We start from the raw sequence: 19,910 nt of genomic DNA, 5'->3' as shown, positions 1-19,910 counted from the left end.
TGAGTATTGAGCTCTCTTTGCAGGAGTACTTTGTAAAACATCTCCTGTAGATCCTGCTGCTGGTAATGTGATGAAGTATAGTATCTCTCCAAGTTGGTGGAATTTTTTTATTATTATTACCACATGGTTTGTATATCCAGGCAGCATTTGATGTTAATCATCATGGATATATAATATATGAAGAATGGATGATTTGTTATAAACTGTTTACTCAGCAAATGCACTGATAAAACAAAAGTTATACTGATCATAAGTTCTTTTGTCATCTATTTATCATTATCCCACAATGGCTTGACCTGCAACCTATTACTAATAGACCATAAAACGATCTAATGTGTCACTGTAAAAATCTTTGCAAATTGACACAATGACTAATTTACCAGTTAAAAAAAAATCCAAATCTATTACATCTGTAACAATACACCATTGCTTTTCATCCAGTATAAATAAAGTACACTCTGCAACCTTGGATCAATAAACTACTTATCAAAGATGTAATTAACTTCGTTTTACAAATCAAACAGTACTAAAACTAGAAACAAACACAGACTTCATGTAACAATGTATTTATTTTTGCAAAAATCTACTTATATTTTTCTGCAGTGAATTTTTGTCAGTTTGTCTAAGCAAAAGGGCACAAAAATACTGAAATGAAGATGAATATCTGTGTTCTCACTAGGCTGGCAAAGTATTTACAGTGCTGGGGAATTCCATCTCTATTGCAAATCACTACTGCGGTCTTAAGGGACTGTTAGACTTCAGGGGAGGGTACGGAGTACAAACCTGGGTTATCAGTTTTAAACTGTGATCTCTTTAATGATGTCAAATTGAAAGACTGTTACGTAAGTTTACAGCAAACAAATGTTCTTTTATCACAGCTACAAATAACATACTGTGTCCAACATTTTGTACACTAGGCTTTTCCAAACAGTGTGAAGAAATTAACTGAATCATAGCTTGCACTTACTTAACAAAGTGTTCAATTGTGCAGGCTGTTAAGTCTATTTCATATCCAGGTGCAGAATATTGCTTGTAAGAGCCAAGGAAGACTAACAGTCTACAGCTTACACCATCTCTGAGTTAACAAGCCATGATGGGTTTGGGTTCACTCAGCGTTGCTAGAAGATCATAAGGAGATAGGCCAGAAATGTTTGAGTAACAGCACTGCTTCAAAATAAAGAACAGAAGAGTGCTGTTTCGTATGAAACCATATGCACTACTTTTGGTTTGATTAAAACAGGACAAAAACTGTATAAACTTTGAAATTTATTAATTTCTCTGTTTTTGTGTATGTGTCCACCTATCCATTTGTTTTAAAGTCAGTTTTTCACTGAAGTTTATGTTTTCCCTAGTTTATCCAATGGTTATCCTTTTTGTACATGCTCATGATTGTAACATGAAAGCTAATGAACTGGAAAAAGAGGAAGTCTTTCTCAGCTTTTTTTGTGAAAACATTTTCTGACTCAATTAGGCTTCTTGTGAAAGGCTGTTGAAATATAGATAAATGTATGTACAGTTTACATGGCATCACCTTTCTGATCAGATTTACAGACCAAAATCACACTTCTTTCCTACCCGCCCATAATCATAAATTATTTTACATCCCATTACAAGAATATATTGTTTTCCAACATTTTGTGTCATCTTTCCTCTTAATTCAGCTAAAACTATCAACTATGATAGATGAGTAACTTGAGATTTTGTACCAAGATGAATACTCCACATTGGGGGGAAAAATGTTAATCTGTTTCTGAGAAATCTTTCTTGGCTTTGTTTTTTCAGCTTGAAGTCCAATCTTGTTGTGTATTCCTTCCGAATGATAGCCTGCATTCCCCAAGTACTATTGTATCAGGTGACATTCCTGGGACTGTGCGAAGTTGGTACCACGGGCAGACCAGTATGCCTGGCACACTTGTTGTCTGCTTGCCCCAGATAAAGATTATGAGTGCTGGACACAAACACATGGAACCATTGCAGGAAATCCCATTTGTTGTGCTGAGACCCATCCTGGAAGAAGGTAGTGTGACAAACTCAAAAAAGCTTACTCTTAAATTTCCATTTTTTACTGCTATGAAAATTATCGTTATTTTATTTTGAAAACTTCTGATGTTATGCTGCTTTTTCAGTGGTATGTTTTGTATGTTGAAGCCAAAAGAATTCAGAAATGCAATTTTTACTTTCATTGATTTTGTCATTCGAGTTACTGTGTAGCCACAAACAGTACGCTTGATGTAACAGGATGAGGCAGTGAATTCCAAGACAGAATTGAGGCAGGTTAAGAAGGACTTCTCATGTCACCTTTGCTGGCGCGAAAAAAAAAAAAAAAGGTCTTGGCTCTAACATTCAGACTGGACGTTAGGAAAAGGTTCTTCACTGAGGGGGTTGTCAGTCACTGGAACAGGCTCCCCAGGGAAGTAGTCATGGCACCAAGCCTGTCAGAGTTCAGAGAGCATATGAATGATGCTTTGTCATATGATTTAGTTTTAGGTAGACCTGTGAGGAGCAGGGAGTTGCACTCAATGATTCTTATGGGTCCCTTCCAACTTGACATATTCTATGATTCAGTGTAAGATGAGAAAATAAATTCATAAGTATAACGACTATCAAAATAAAAGAATAAGACTTTATTGATCATCATGGTAGGCAACAATTGTGTTCTGTTTTGTGTCTAGAGATTGTCCAGAAAAATGACAAGGTTTGTACAAGTGTTTACAGGGGGATGCTCTTGTGCGTAGGCTAAGGATGAGAAAAAGTGAAGTAGTTCTTATTTGAAAAGCTAATATTTGATAGAGGTGTGAGTTGTAGATCAGTTTGAGGAAAAAATCAGCTTTTAACATGCTGCAACTGATAGAGAAATGAAAGGAGGGGATAAGCTGTAAAGGACCTAGCAAATGAAAACAAGCTGCTTATATCCAGTATAATTTTTTTAAAATAGAGTCCTTAGAAATTACTAAAGTAAATGGTAAATAGATTTGCATCAATATTCTGAAGGAATACTGATGTAAAAATCTTGTTCTACAGTTATTCATATGAAAAATAATTTATTAGTATCTTTAACAGTCTTGAGTCTTGGGGTTTGGGTTTATTTTAATGGCATTCATGCGATCTAGTCTGATAACCAAGTTTAAAATTTCACAGAAATGCCAATTGTTGTGGTTTAACCCTAGCAGGCACCCCACGCAACTACTTGTCACTCCCCCTTAACGGGATGAGGAGAGAATCAGAAGGGTAAAAGTGAAAAAAATTAATGCATTGAGGTAAGGCAGTTTAATAGCTAAAGCAAAATAAGGAATTAATTCACTACTTCCCATCAGCAGGCAGGTGCTCAGCCATTTCTGGGAAAGCAGAGCACCGTCATACATAACAGTTACTTGGGAAGACAAATGCTGTTACTCCAAATATCCTTCCCCTTCCTCCTTCCACCAGCTTTTATTGCTGAGCATGATGTCATATGGTATGGAATATCCCGTTGGTCTCTTGGGGACAGCTGTCCTGGCTGTGTCCCCTCCCAAATTCCTGTGCATACCCAGCCTACTTGCTTGTGTGGTGTGAGAAGCAGAAAACACCTTAACACTGTGCAAGCACTGTTCAGCAGTAACTAAAAGATCCCCATGTTGACAACAGTTTTCATGACAAATCCAAAACTTAGCACCATACCAGCTACTATGAAAAAAATTATCCCAGCCAAAGCCAGTACACTAGTGTATGGTTAGTTCATTATTGTATTCTTGAACTATATTATTTGGAAAGAATTGTTGCTGCTTTGTGTATTTGTTCTAAGATGAGGACAGTGAGATGCAGCAATTGTTCCATTGCTTTTGTGACGGCATGTTCTGGGAAAAATTAATCTGTTTTCTGCATACTTATTGCTGAAACATAAACAATTACAAAGGTATGCTATGAAAAATTAAGTCAAAAGCATATTCAGGAGCTACTTCTGCTCCTGCCATCTGAAATTCGTTTGGATTTATAACAGTGTTTTTCCCTCTCCCTTTGTTCTGCCACTTATATTGGACCCTTCTCCTCCTTCCTCTATTTTACCTTAACTCACAGCAACAAGAAATAAAATCGTAGTTTTTTAATACTGAAAGTCGTATTAGAGATGCTGCCAACTGAAAAGGGAAAAAAAAAAAAAGAGTAAGAATGTTATATGTGTTTTTCATAGTACCTTTCAGTAAGAATGATCTAATTTGCTAATCATAGTGACAGATAAAAGATAAATAAATTTAACCAAAGTCTTTTGTTTGTTTTAAACTGATGGTGTAATTTAAACCATTTATGAAAGTAAGAAGTCATTTGAATTTTGTCAAACCCAGATTTGCAGGAAAGATCCTAGTGAGAGAAAAGAATCCCCCTGGTTGGGATAAAGCTTATGGTAAGGAATTTATTTGTGTGTGGCTTTGTGCTCTGGGAGTAATGCCAAACAGAAGTTCTCACAATCTTGATATTTTTTGATTCTCTAATGGAGCTGTTGCCTTCTCCTATGCCAAAACTTCCCCTTAAACAGACTGTTAAAAAGTTTTTTCAAAGCTTTTAAGTCGCCTTTTTTGTTTCTTCCCATGTAGAGGTAAATAATTTTTATGGACTTTTATTGGGAGAGTCTTTTAATTTGCATTCTGTCTTTGAACAAGACCTAAGGGACATACCATCATTTTACCATCTCTCTGAAATTATACTTATTCAACCTTGCTTTTCCTGGAAACTATTTTTTGAATCATTCCTTTTATAAAGAAAATATAAGTAAAAGGATTATTTACAAACATGCACTGTTACTTTTAAGAAAGCTGTGTGCTCACTCATGTATTTTTCTTGTTACATGAGAAACTAAAAGAGGAGGAAAAGGGAGCATACTGTCATTTGGGGGTATTGCAGCCTACTCACAGACACTTACTGGCCTCAAGATGTCAACATACTATAAAAATATTTTATACAATATCCCACAAGCAGGTCTTTCCATTTTCTTTGAGTTCTGATACATTTATTTTCTGAGGTTATTGTAGTTTGAAGGAATAATTTAAAAAACATTTTAAGTACAATACTTGAATATGAGGAGCAGCTGAGGAACTGTAGTTGTTTAGTCTAAAGAGGAAGGGAGACCTCATCGCCCTCTACAACTACCTGAAAGGAGGTTGCAGAGAGCTGGGGATGAGTCTCTTTAACCAAGTAACAAGCGATAGGACAAGAGGGAATGGCCTCAAGTTGCACCACGGAATGCTTTATTAGGAAGTGTTTCTTTCCAGAATGGGTTGTTAGGGGTTGGAATGGGCTGCCCAGGGAGGTGGTGGAGTCCCCATCCCTGGAGGTGTTGACATAGCACTGAGGGATATGGTGTAGCTGGGAACTGTCAGTGTTAGGCTAATGGTTGGACTGGATGATCTTCAAGGTCTTTTCCAACCTTGATGATTCTGTGATTCAGAAACATAGCTTAGCTCAGTCATACTACATTTATCTATGTAAAGAATGAGATACTCTGTTGAACTTCTGTTGAATAACAAATACAACTAAGTAAGTATTAAATTACAAGTAGTATCTTTCTAGTTCAAATCAACCAGATGATGGATCCATGAGGTTGTATTCACTGGGGATATTAAAACAGAATCACAGAATTGTAGAGCAGCCCAGGCTGGGAGGGACCTTTAATGATCATCTGGTCCAAACTTTCATGGCAGAGGGAGCCTAGATGAGGTTATCTAGTACCCTGTCTGGTCACCTTGAAAACCTCCACATCCCTGGGGAGGTTGTTCCATTGAATGATTGTTCTTGCTGTAAAAAATTCCTTTCTTATATCGAGATGAAACCTTTTCTGGTACAACTTGTACTTGTCTTCTCCATTTTGGCTTCTTGTGAAGGGGGAGATCTTGTCCTATTTGTAGCTGCCTTTTAAGTAAAACAGTTACTAAGAAGTAATCAAATAGAAACTCAGTTTGAGCAGAACTCAAATATTAAGAGAACTGCTTAGGGTGAGTTGTGACTTTCTGTGCAAACTTGTGTACCTCCAACTTCAAATACTTGACAATTCATCTATATACTTTCTAAATCCCAACCTGTAGTGTTAGGGTAAAATGTGGTAACTTTACAGTTGGACAAAATATACTGTAGATAGACTTCTGGACTGCTAAGTGGTCTTCCAAAAAATTAAAATCTTAAAATAGGAAAATAACTTGAAGACATGAAGGGAACTAAAGTTTTGCTTTGGATATATCACTTACTTTAGAGTGATAACAAGAGCACTTTTGGCACCTGTGAAATCTCCCTGTGCTTAGAAGCTTAAATTTTAAATTATTTTAATTTAGAATTGTTTCCTGGCACAGAAAAATAGATATATTTAGATGACACAGTAAAATACATTTTAGAAACTAGTGTTCAAAATTATCTTAAAATTGTTGTTATTGCTAGATATCATATTCATGTTCTTATATGGATAGCAGTACACAGTCATGTAAATCACTATTCCAAACGTTTAAATCTGAGAGATGGGTATTGTCTGTGAAATGTGACAAATTATATAACCTCAAAGATTTTTGTAGCATGTTTAAACTCAGTAAGTTTTCAAGTGACTTGTAGGGAAATAGAAAATTAGGACTTCTAATACTAGCGTGTGAATTAATTATAATGAAATATATTGGTCCTAAACCACTACAATATAATAGAAACATATAGAGTACAACCTGCAAAAAAGGCAGTTAAGTGTTTGAAGTAGAGCAGCAGTATGTTGGCTCTCTTAGAAGTTATCATCTTGTATTAGATTTTAAAAAAATGCTCAGCTCCAGTATAACTGAAAAATAATTTCTGTAAATTTTAAGATGAATTCTTGATATTCAAATAGTGTGCTACTTGAGTTGATATTAGTGTCACCATCTGTAAAACCTGTAGTTATTGTATTTAATTTACCTGTTATGGTTAATGACCTTATAAAATTAGTTCTCACATTCTTTAGTATCTGAAAAGCAATGACTTCTGCATGAACAACTTGTTAATGTTGCGTTCAGCTGTTAAAGCTCTCTAGTAGCTGGGTTTAAGTTAGAAAAGCTTGTATGTTTATGCTTACATTTGAAGTCTGTGGAACTAAATCTTATCTGCTGAAAGTGAACTCTAGATTTGAACAGAGCCCTTAGGGCTTTCAACTGGGTGCACCCAGATTTCTGCAGCCATACAACTGCTTCCCTGTTGCATGACTGGGAGGAAGTACAACAGTGATCTAACATAATGATTGCAATATCTTTTTTTAAACCTTGCATGTTGTGCAAGAATATGAACACATGTAAAGACCCTGCAATGTGGGTGCGGAAAGGGAAATGAAGACAGAGCGGTCAAGATGCTTTCTGAAGATTGCAGAAGACACTTTTAGCAAGCTTTCATGATCTCTCTCCTACCATTACTAATTTTAAGCAAACAAACTTTCTCTTTTGTACAACTGTTAACATTGTATACATGTTGTGTACAACTACCACTTCTGGAATCTGTTTTTTAAAATAAATAGAAGTTCCATATGAAAGCGAGAGCAAACATATAACAATTATTAGTAGTTCAGTACATTTATCAATACTGTATATTATGCATGTGGAAAGGCTTACAGTGAGCATTAACACTAGCTAGGAAACAAAGTGCATCATATAACTGCCAGAGAAAGTGCTTGCACCTAGCAAAAATTTGTAATTTTATATATATATATATATATATATAAGAAAAATAACTCAATCACTCTGTAGGAAAGGAGTCTTGCTAAAGTATTGAAGGTAGCAGATAAATGATGAATGTCAATTCTTTAAAAACTGTTTGATGGATGGGTCAGTCAACTGCCAAAGATCTGAAAGTGATATTTATAAATTTAGGAAGTTATCAAAGCAGTTCAAGTATCTTAATGATTACATTTTCAAGTTTTTTAAATTGGTAGTGATGTTTGAAGAAAGCAAAAGCAAGGATTTATAAGATCAGTAGATCAGGAATTTAACCAGAATCTTCAACCATATTAGAGGTCTTTCATGTCTGTCTTTTATAATCCTGCCCATAAGAGATATGGGGTGAGCTCTAGTTCCACTGAAGGCACAGTCAGGTTTACTTAAAATATTTCAACATAAAAGAATCTCAGCAACTAGGTGACAAAACAGTAATGTACATGGATGGGAAGGTTAGATATAGAGAAAATATCTGCCACGTGTGGCATTGACTTTTCCATCCTTCATATTAATAAATAATTTTTTTAAATAAGTCCTATAAATGATGTTACTTTTGATGTTTAGACACTTTGAATTAATTATTTAAATAGCTTCATAAAACCAATCTGCAAATGAATGCAGGTACAGGGTTTTTTAAAAAACAAATAAAACAAACATAGGTACAGCAAGACACGGATTTATCAGGTGGACAGTTCTAGTATAATGTTAGAATACTCACATAGTGTGTATGTATGTAGCTGAAGAGGTAATTGATGACATTAGGGGGAGTTTTACAGTTGTACATTTGTCATATCTTTACTACAGTGTTCAGCATACTGTGATTTCTGTACATTAATAAAATTTCATCGGTGTTTTCCTTTTAAGGTAGATAATGATGCAGCATATTGGAGTTAACATTCAGTATTTTCTTTGGAAATTTTTTCTTTCTAATCCGTGAAATATAAATGAAGTTAATTTACTGTGGTGGTAACAGAGAAAAACAAAATTCATGCAAAGTAATTAGAAACATGTCATTAGAGTTGACTTTGCATTTGAAATTTTTCCATCTATTACAATTAATGTTTTGTATTTCTTGGCTGACTGAACTTGGAAAAAAACCACATTGCTAACTACTTTAAAATTTCTAATCTGAAACCTTTCTAAAATATTTTCAAGTTGCTTTGGTTGAACTGAATTCTTCAGTATGCAATAGCTTCAAAATAAACTAGTGAAGTTTTCAGTTCATTCTTAGGATGAGACACATAGACTTTCCTGTTACATATACTCCTGTCCATATAAATTTATTGCTGGTGCCACTTATGGAAGAAGCAATAGAACTAAAATACTATGTATAAAGATGTTTGGTTGTAGCTTTATTTTAATTTCAAAACTTTTCTAAAGTTTCATTTAAATAATCACAGTTAATTTGCGCTAATTTGTGTTAATCTGTGTTAATTGTGATATTAATTTAATTGTCGGGCACAGGCTCTATGTCATTTAAGTGGGGTCAAAGAGGCCCAACTTCTTCAGCAGAAAATCTGATAAATGGAATGATGAAGACTTTCTTTAGATAGAAAAAAACCCCAAACCAAACTGAAATAATTGTTGTGCTCTTGTACTTTTAAACAGCAAAAAAGGTGTCTGTTTCAGGTAAAATTAGAATTACCCATGTATCTTTCATGATGTCTTTTTCCTCATATCTGTTGAACATTCTTTGGGTTTTGGATCAGTGTCTCTTGCAGAGCCCAAATTCTTTCACTGGGACTCAGTTATTATATATGGAATTGTACTGTGTTTATGTGGCAGAATTTTGGTAGCAGGGAGGACTGCAGGTGTGGCTTCTGTGAGAAGATGCCAGAAACTTCCCCCATGTCTGACAGACCCACTCACAGCTGGCTCCAAGACAGATCCACTTCTAGCCAATGCTGAGCCAATCAGTGATGTTTGGTAGCGCCTCTGTGATAACATGTTTAAGATGTGGAAAAAAACCTGTTGCGCAACAGTAGCTGGGAGAGAGGAGGGAGAATATGTGAAACAACAGTGCCCACACCAAGGTCAGTGAAGAAGTAGGGGGAGGAGGTGCTCCAGGTGCCAGAGCTGAGATACCCCTGCAGCCTGTGGTGCAGACCTCGGTGAGGCAGCTGTGCCCCTGCAGCCTATGGACATTCATGTGGAGAAGATACCCACCCTGCAGCTCATGGAGGACCCCACCACACTGGAGTCCTTAAGGAGGCTGTGACCCCTTGGAGACCTCATGCTGGAGCAGACTTCTAGCAGAACCTGTGGCCCTGTGGAGAGGAACCCAAGCTGGCACAGGTTTTCTGGCAGGACCTGTGACCCTGCAGGGGACCCACATCTGTTCCTGAAGGACTGGACCTCATGGAAGGGACCCACAGTAGAGCAGCTCATGAAGAGCTCCAAGTGCATGAGAAGGGCCCATGTTGGAGAAGTTTGTGAAGGACTGTCTCCCAAGGGTGGGACGCCACACCGGAGGAGGGGAAGAGTGTGAGGAGGAAAAAGCAGCAGAGACAATGCATGATGAACTGACCACAACCTCCATTCCCTGTCCCCCTGTGCTGCTCAAGGAGAGGAGGTAGAGAATTTGGCAGTGAAGTTGAGCCCAGGAAGAAGGGAGTAGTGTGGTGAAGATGGTTTTAAGTTTGTTCTTATTTCTCATTACTCCACTCTGGTGTTAATTGGCAAGAAATTAAATCAGTTTTCCCAAGCTGAGTCTGTTTTGCTCATGACAGTAATTGCTGAGTGATCTTCTTGTCATTATCTCAACCCACAAGCCTTTCATCTTATTTTCTCTCCCCTGTCCTGTTGAGGAGGGAGAGTGATAGAGTGGCTTCTGTGGGCACATGGCATCCAGCCAAAGTTAAACCTACCACAGGGATTCTACTTCAATTTCTGTAGTCTGTGTTCTCAGTTCCTTTCAAGTCTAGCTGGTAGAGCTGTTGAATGTTTTCTCACTAAAAAAGTTCCTGTTGGCCTTCTAAAGGCCTACACAAATAATTATCTCTGTGGTTCTGCTTTTGAAATTTTTTATTTCCTATTTATTAACAACCTAAAGAAGACTGATTGTACCAAAGTTGCAGCCATTTTATTGTTTAGCTGGACACTACCAGTTCCCTCACTGATTATTCTTGATAATGATTCATGGTAGGCTCCTTTCTAAATATAAGAAATGAAGTGCGCAGTGTATGTCTACAGTAATTTGATTTTACAAAATCCATCACCGTTCTGTTCCTAGGAAGTTAAGTGGAGGGAGTGGAAAGAGTTGCACTGGGATCAAGGTCTCACTTACCTGAGCAGTACACTGAGATAGGCTTTACTCTGTGTCACCCCCCTGTTGATATGCAAGCTGTAAATTTTTGGAAGAAAGATAATTATTCTTTCTAGTATTAAAACCTGTAAACACACCTGTATGCAACTGCCTCTACCATCCATATGCTGAAATAAGTTGGGATTGGTTTCAGGATACTCCTTAGTTTGAGGAAAATCATATAAAAGGAGTTCTTTAAAGACTATGTTGTACACATTAGTTCACGGTTTGGGGTTAAAATTCCCAATGAATTTCAGTTTAAAGAAAGTTGTAAAAAATATATTCCTTCTGTTTAGATTTTGAGTTATACAATGAAATTGATGTTTAAATTATATTTGTGAGAGTTTGGGATCAATTTAATTGTTGTTGATTGCTCTTGCTGACTTCTAAAGGGGTTTAGGATAAGGCATTTACTGAGTTTTAAGATAAAAATGGTCTAGTTTTTATTATACAATTATTTAACTGTTTTCCCTTCTTTTTAATCATTAGGTGATGCTTTTCCATGGACTATTAGTCTGCATCATTTCAGTATATACACTCTTCTTGGACAACAGATGACACTTAATTTAGTGGAACCAATGGGCTGTACTTCTACTTTAGCTGTTACTTCACAGAAACTGCTTGCTTCGGGGCCAGAATCCAGACACTCATTTGTTGTCTGCCTCCATGTCGACCTTGAGTCCCTTGAAATAAAATGCTCCAACCCCCAGGTTGGTACATTTAATTGATTTATGAAAGGAAATTAAAAATAACTCAATTTATGTACAGTCGTTCTGCATTTTGTTGAAGAGGCTCTCTTCTATCTTAATTTTTTTTTAACTGGGCCATCAAGATCAAGGTGCTTAGATTAAGATTTGCTTTGAAGCTCTCTCAAGTTTTGTAATTTAAACTCTTTTCAAAATGTAATAGCTACAGTATAAATGCATCTTTTGGCCGAGGGAGTAAAATGAATTGCAGATGTACCATTAAATGCTATAGTGCTGTTCTGCTGTCACTGTGAATTCATATACTGAAGTGGTTTAATGTAATTTTTTACCATATTTTCATAGAACTAACATTTCTTCGAACATCAAATGTTTTTTAGGCCAACAATGGTATCATATAGTAAAAGGAAAAAAAAACAGATGAATGTGTGTAAACAAAAGTTACCACCTCATTTATGTTTCTTAAAATGCAAAGGAGTTACTACATTTTCAGAAAGTGCACCCTGTATTTTACTGATCTGGATCAAGTTTGCTGTAGTTCCAAATAGAGTAGGTTTTCTCTGAAAAATTTGGAGTAATTTTTACTACAACTTGGGTAACTCTTTCCTGACAATTGCAACATTTCCAGTGATGCTGGAGAGAACTTGGGACTTGCAGATCTGCTGAGGTCTGAGTAAGGCTCTTCATTCATATGCTGTCTGCTCCAAAGTTTTAGCCATGTGTAGGATTTTTCAAAGGACATCATGGACAAAATGGACTGTTTATTGCTTCATTTAATAGAAAGAAAGGGAAAGAACACAAAGTACTATAATTTTGACCTGATAGACAGCACATCACGTTTGTAAAGATTTATGGGCTTATGACCTAAGTCTGGGAATATTAAAGCTAAGGTGGCTGTTGTAATTTTAATGTTAACCCTTGTGTGTACTCATTACAATATGTTTCTCAGTCACATGCAATTTTTCCCTTGCCTCATTCCATGCTCTTATGAATGCAACAAGTGTTTTAAAGTCCATATTTATTTTATCCTCAGTGTGTGATCTGCCCCTTTCACCACATTCTATCCAAGTTATTTCGGACTCATTTGCTATATGCCATTGTCTTCTGTACTGGATGGGCTCACATTCACTAGGAAGAGGGTTGGTAGAGTGAGATTGCGCTGGACAGGGCAAATTAAAATTTAAAGTTGAGTAGCCTCAACAAGGTCTACTCAGACTTGTAAAGCTGTATGACAGGTGTGTGTGCACATGTAAACGGTTGTCATTGTATTATAAATGTAAATAGGAAAAGACAGAACTGATCTTGTCTACAATTTTACATTTTATATTTAAAGGCTTCTGAAAGCTTTACTGCAACTTTGTGATATTTCCATAATGTTTAATGAATTCATATATGATAATTTCACAGCCTATGGCAACCTGCCTTATTTTGTATTAATTTTCATAGAACTGTACAAAATTCATCTTGATATTGCAGCTATTTAGGAATTGGTAAATATTTCAAGATGTTCATGTAGCAAAATAGTCTGCTAAATTTCATTGGTACCCTCTCAGTGAAATTATAGCAAATTGTCTGATCAGTTCTGGTTTCTTTTAATTCTCCAACTGCATTATTCATGATTAATATATGTAATACATTAATAATATTAATTTATAAGCAGAATCGCATTGTTATGAGTGGAAGCCTTATCTAAATTTGAGTAGCAAATTAAAAAGAAAAATTGATTAAGTAAAGCACTGTTTCAAGCTTTCCTACCAAATTGTGGTCAGATAATTTGTTTTGCAAATGGTAAGATAAAATTTGCACTCAGAAATTAAAATTGTAAGCTACATGTAAATCATATTACAGGTATAGTGGAATGTTAAAATGAAGTTGTACAGTGAAATATCAGACCAAGTATTCTTGTCTTAAAGGATGTCCTTGTACACTGTGATGTTATTAATTCACTGGAGTATTATAGTGACCGAAAGGATGTGGACAAATTATTTGCGTTTAATGAAGGTTCTTGAGCGGTCCTTTCTCGCTTACTTCTGTCTTACTTGTCCTTTCTGCTTTACTGATGCAAAAGGACAACCACCCCATCAGTCTTCTTTAACCAGATGTTCACGAACATAAGATGGAAAACACAGTTACGTATCAGCTTTTGGTAGTTATAAATTCACAGTAGAGTGACTGTGAAATTTGATTCTTTAGAATGATGGGCCATATTTTGTCTATAGATGACAGCCTTAAAGCAGGTGATACTTAGTCAATTTGTTAAAGGTAACAAGTATTTTACTATTTGATCATCATAATTTAATATGAAACCATGTTCTGATGCTTGTATCCCTTTAAAGTCAATAGATACTTCCAGTGTGCAGAATTGCCAGGGTATTGCCTTTTGTTATAGTTTTCAATTTTGTATTAATGTGTTATTTTTTAAGTATAAAATGCTGTAACATATTGAACTTTACAGATTTTGCCAAGTAGTCAGTGGGGTCTTACTGAGTTATGTGTGGTTTTGCTGGGGAGGGTGGAAGCAGTGAGAGAGGGAAACTTTTTGTAACAAATACTGGCAGAGTTATTCCTCTTTTTGTCATACTATTTTTCTTCTCTTGAATAGAGTGTACTAAAAATCTTTAAGCTACTCACTTGAAAAAGTACAACCAACAAGAGAAGTAGAAATCCTTCCATTTTAATGAGTAACAACCAATAGAATAAAATTAAGTGTATTAAAAATAATCATGACATAACTTTAGCTTTTTATCTGAAGTTTTAAAATCTTATTTACATGTAGACACATGCCTCTTATTTCCATTTTAATGAGGTTTTGGTGTGAGGCCTTTTTTTTCCTACTTTTTAATATATGTCCATGAAAATCATCTCCCTGTAATCAAACTGTGCCCTTTTTTCTTGGTGAACTTGTTTTTTCTGGTTTTAGAGCAGGATAGAGTATTAGAATCATACTGCTTGGCTGTCTGGTTGCTGGTGATATTCAGAGAGATGGCTACTGTTGTCTGAAATAACCACTGTTTCCGAGTGGCTGCAAAGATTCTAGCCTGAGCAATTTAAAAAAATCTCCCAGATAACATATGTAACTATTAGCTTTAATGATTATGACTGTTGCAACCCCAATAAGATTTAAACGCTTCAGTGTTGGATTAGCTGATGACAAACCTCTTGACCTTGTGTTTGAGCATGTATGTAAACACAGAAGTTGCATCATTCCTTCTTTTGTGTCATTTTGGGCCTTTATGAAGAGTAGCATAATTAAATTTTGGGAATCCCTGCTTCATTAAGGCAAGTATAGCTTAAATTATCCTCTGCTTTCTTGACCAAAAAATATTTTGAGGAAGGGGAGGTTGCAAGCATGTATGATTTGGATATGTCCCTGTATCTTATTAATTTTGTAGACTCTTTTGCCAGCGAAGTATCAACACCAGTTAAAGTATCAACACTCAGTGAATCAGATGGACATTATTAGTTTATCTTTCTGCACTGCATGGATAAGACTTAGGAAAACTTCAAAATTTGGAATTAGTAATTTAAAGGTTACCAGTGCATATCAGAGTGCTACAGACACAAAATATTTTAAAGCATAACTAAAAGAACTTTTTACCACAGCCAGAGTTATTGTTTGTCTGTAGATTGCTCTGTATATGAAGACAAAAAAAGTACTGAGAAGTTGATCTCATTTAAGGAAGAATTTTGTCAAATGGAGTATATGACCTGCTCAGTGTAAGCCTTGAAACTTCAAAAGAAAATCCAGGATCAATTAAGAAGTTTTTTATAAAATTCAAGCACTTCACCTCTTAAGAAAGGACTGTAGTATGTACTTTGTGACTTTATCGCGCACACTCATGCACAAAATCAAGTACTGTTTTATATCAAATGTAGATTGACAACAATGTTTTTCTGCATCTGTTCTGCCCACATAAGAAGCCAGCTTCATAGAGTAGATGTGTCCCGAGGCTTAAAGTTCTTATAAATATGAGAATTTCCATTTTTTATAATGGCAAGTTGGGTATGGTATCCAGCTGTGGATCTGCTTATATATTGTTTGCAGTTTTCTCTGAGCTTGTTTTATACAGTATATTACAGTATGCTGTCATACAAATTCTGTGATTAATGCTTATTTACAAAAACTTGTGTAAATATCTTAGAACCGAGTCAAACAATGTGCAAGTTAGCGTGTTTCTGAATATAGGAATGACATATGCCAGGAGACTATTGAGTTTGATAGTGGATATTCTCCCTAAAACAGAACAGTTTCATATTCTGCATGGGATCATTATTTTATTATGATTTAAATGAATAATTTTTGCATTGTTAATACTTCATAAAGTTTATATGTTTACCTTTTTCTAGAGGCAATATCTATAGATATGAATATATGTTAAATTACCTTTGTTTAATAAAATTTACATTAGTAAGAGTTCTACAAGAGCATGTTATTGCTTATGTTTTTATGAGCTACATACCATATGTTTAGACAAAGCACAGATTATTTTTATCAAAATCAATATACTATAATTGATGTTAATTATTTTAATTGCAATGTAGTTGCTTATCAGAACATTATAAAGGGTGAGAAGTTCAGTTCTGCTACATTCTAAGTCTCAGTGGAGGATTTTGATTTTCCTTCACCTCATTAAGGAAAGCTTCATCTTAAAAAAGTTTTTATTTTTATTTTAGGTGCAGCTTCTGTATGAGCTGGCTGAGATCACAGGTAAAGTTTGGAATAAAATTCAGAGGAAAGGAGTTCTGTATCAATCTTCTGTCTATACTGAAACCATGACAGGACCTGCTCCTCCTAGCTCTCCAGTTAAAAGTAGTGTTGGTACTGCCCCACCAGATACCAGCACATACAGCCCATCTGCTGACATTGGGACTACTACAGAGGTAGGCTTTCTTAAAAAAAATGTGTCATGTGAGTTCTGACTTAGAAGGTATGGTGTGCAGTCAAGTAAGAATCAGAAGGATCAGAAGGAGCAGTAGTGTTCCTATAGAAAGTAGTTTTGCCCTGATGAATGAAGAATACTTCATTACACAGTTTGGTGGAACAAGAGGAAGGAGAAAAAAAAAAATTGATGTATTGATCATATGTTTATTATTTTTTCTGAATAATTTTTCTTTGAAGTGAATGAATATTAACATGTCAGAAAATTATGGTTAGTGTTTTCAGGTCAGGAAGCATAAGGCATTTTTCAAGTCCAGAATTATTAGAACAGTAACTGGTGTTTTGGAAGTACTCGGGACATCTTTGATGCTTTTAAGTCATTCCAAGTGGCTTCAGCAGTCACCCTGTCACGTTGAAGCCAGTCATTGTGATGCCTGAATCAACGGAGAGCTGCTGTGTGTAGAGTGTATTGACAACTAGGAGAGATACAGGGGCAGTGAAGGCACCCAAGTCTGGCACTGCAAGTCACCCAGCTGTACACTCACTCCAGGTCCATCCAGCCATTGCTACCCTCTAGCTATGAATTACTTCTGGAGCTCAGTTCCTTCCCCTCTCCCAGATGTCTCATGTGTCAGGAGTGCTTTTGTAACTGAGTCACATGAGGATTTGGATATGCACCTTCAAATATAAGAGAGATTGGTCACTTGCTTTTATGTATTTCTGCTTCCTTAGTTCATAGCACTGTCTGGAGCAATCTGGTACCTGATCTTAATTTCTGTGTGTGCCTAAGGCTGTAAAATACTATTTTGAGGCATGCAAAGAAGTTGTGCTTCTCTGGCATACTGAGGAAAGAAGGCTAATTCTTTTCATACCAAGGAAAGAAGGCTAATTCTTTTATCAGCACAAATACAATGTTAAACTTCATCCATGAGTATCGTTGGCTGTGAGTCATCAGGTCGCTGATATATCATAGAATGGGTGGTCACAGGAGGCTGTGCAACTGAATAAGCCTTGTATTTGTGATTTTCTTAGTGCCTATGTCAGGCTTACTGGTTAGAATAATGAGTTAGCCTTTTTTGTGCTCCAGGAGGGAGCCAAAAATGCGTAAGGTGAGTTGAAGGTATACCAATGGTATATCATGCATATGCAATGCTTCATTCTTAACATAAAGCTATTGCAATGCAGGGAGACTGTTCTGAGAGACTGGATTTCATTCTCAGGGTAAACACAGCAATTTGGGGGGCACCTCATAGAATAGATCTGGAACACAGATAAATACACAGCAGTTTGAATGCTGAGTGCAATTACATATTCAACATTTGACCAGGATTGCTCTAACCCTGTGTATGGTTTATATTAATTTCTGGGTCTGGAGAAAATGAAATGGTGATTGCTAGTGCTTACTTTTTATATGCATCACGCACAGAGAGAGGTAACTGTCACTAAAAGGTGTTTGAACTAGAGAACTTAAGAACTTTCAGTTCTGAAGTTGTTTCACTAAAATGTCTCTATATTATTTGAATAGCCTTGGTTTTGGTGTATTTCTATGTGTATGTGATCTCAATTGTAAAAAATTTTGCCATGGATACAGAATTGAAGGTAGGCAATATTAGTAAGAGAACAATATGGTCACAAAACCAGTATTTTTCCACCTACTCACAGCAAATCCCTTTCTCATTAAAATCAGAAACCACCAGCTTTATAAATAACGATTTGGTTTTGACCCTCTATATAGACAGCAGTATTTGGAGTACATGCTGTACTTGGAGCATTACTTGAAACTGATTCAGTAATTGTTTTAATCTGTCATGTTACCAAGATTATTTTGGTAATACGGGTCCAAGTTCAATGTTCATATCCTACCCCTTTGCAAAATGTTGTTCATCATTTGTTTAATTTTCTTCCTATTCTCAACAAATGTTATGCACCAGCTAAATAATTTTTCTCCTGATCTAAAGGAAATTTGGTGAATTAGCCAACAAAGGACAATGTTAGAATTTGTGTTCAGTCTTTTCCACTCTGAATCTTGTTGAAATAGAAAGTTATATTAAAACACATGGTATTAATATTGGATTTTTTTCACAATAAGGGACTTAGAATTGACATAACACTTTACAACTGATATTTGAAAACTTCTTTGAAAGGAATGTGTCATTGTACTTAGACAGGATAAATAAATTTAAAAATTGACGATGCTCTGAGGATATTAATAAAGATATGGAAAAGGAAAGAATAGTACTAACAGGAGAAAATGTTTGCATGAAGCCATGGTTCGTATGACTGAAAAAATGAGGAATAGAGATCCTGTCCCTCGTCTCCATTCAGAACTCTCAGCCCAAGGCATTCTGTCTGTGGCTGGGGTAGGAAGGCAGTCCAGAAGAAAGAACCAGCACAAGGGGTATGTAAGTGCACAGATAGAAGAGCATACTGAGGCAGGTATAATTTGTTTGAATGGAGACAGTGAGGTGGGAGAATGTATATATGGCCAAATATTTGAGAATGTAAGAAGTTCTTCGTCAGAAGTTAAAAATGAGAAATAGAAGACCAATTTTTATATTGTCAGGAAGATATACAGAGTTGTTTGAGTAGCAGGGTAATATTTTTGGCTTGGCAGCTGAGAAAAATCTTTGTCCATTTCTGATTAACTGAGTGGGAATATTAGGTGTATTGAGGTGATTAAAATCAAAACAGTATGTAGGGTGTACAAGGGTTTTAATTAATAAAAAAAGAGAAAGGCAAAGGTTTTGCATTACTGTAGTTGAAAAAAAGACTTGGAAATAATCTTTGTCATGGGAAGTCAAGCCAGAGTTTTAGATTCCTATAAGACTAGTAGCTACAAAAATGCTGTGTTTGAGTTTGTGGGCACTATCATTTTTATGAATTTGGGAGTCAGTGTTTATACTTGAAGACCACCTTTGATATCGGTCTTGACCTAGTGCTTTCTTATATTTAAAGACTGAGGTTTAAAACAAAGCAAAACTCAAAAAAAACCAATTATCCCTTCACTCTTAGACTTAATTTTATCTCAGGCTACCAGTTGGAGTAAGGTGAATAACCTAGTAGGATGACCAAATTGTTGCATTCTGGATGATGTAAACAAAGTAACATTTTCCAAACATATTTTTATTAAGCCTTAGGTAAAATTATTTTAAGCACTCTACCACCCTTTTAAGTCAATCTGGTCATCACTTTATCTGAATTATTTTTCTTTTTAATCTTTTGGTGACCATCAGTAAAAATAGAAGTGTTTTGAAGCTACAGTGAATTTTTGCAGATCATCATGTGTAAAGTAGCTAAGAACATTGTTCCTGAGACCATGCACAGTCCTGTTGTCTATGAGTTTGTAG

General features: G+C 35.8%; 1 protein-coding gene across 2 annotated transcripts in view; it reads left to right on the top strand.

Moving 5' to 3' along the window:
* Positions 1–19,910, top strand: part of VPS13B (vacuolar protein sorting 13 homolog B) — a 482,028-nt gene that overhangs the window by 243,406 nt on the left and 218,712 nt on the right. For both annotated transcript variants that reach the window (XM_074898647.1, XM_074898646.1), the window contains exons 23-25: positions 1,783–2,017; positions 11,470–11,690; positions 16,359–16,565. In XM_074898647.1, the coding sequence (XP_074754748.1) occupies positions 1,783–2,017; positions 11,470–11,690; positions 16,359–16,565 (663 nt within the window). The remainder of the gene's footprint in view (positions 1–1,782; positions 2,018–11,469; positions 11,691–16,358; positions 16,566–19,910) is intronic.

Source organism: Athene noctua, chromosome 2 (genome assembly GCF_965140245.1).
Source record: "Athene noctua chromosome 2, bAthNoc1.hap1.1, whole genome shotgun sequence".
Taxonomy (NCBI): Eukaryota; Metazoa; Chordata; class Aves; order Strigiformes; family Strigidae; genus Athene; species Athene noctua.
The sequence above is the reverse complement of the archived record's forward strand: the minus strand, read 5'-3'. Positions and strand labels throughout refer to the sequence as shown.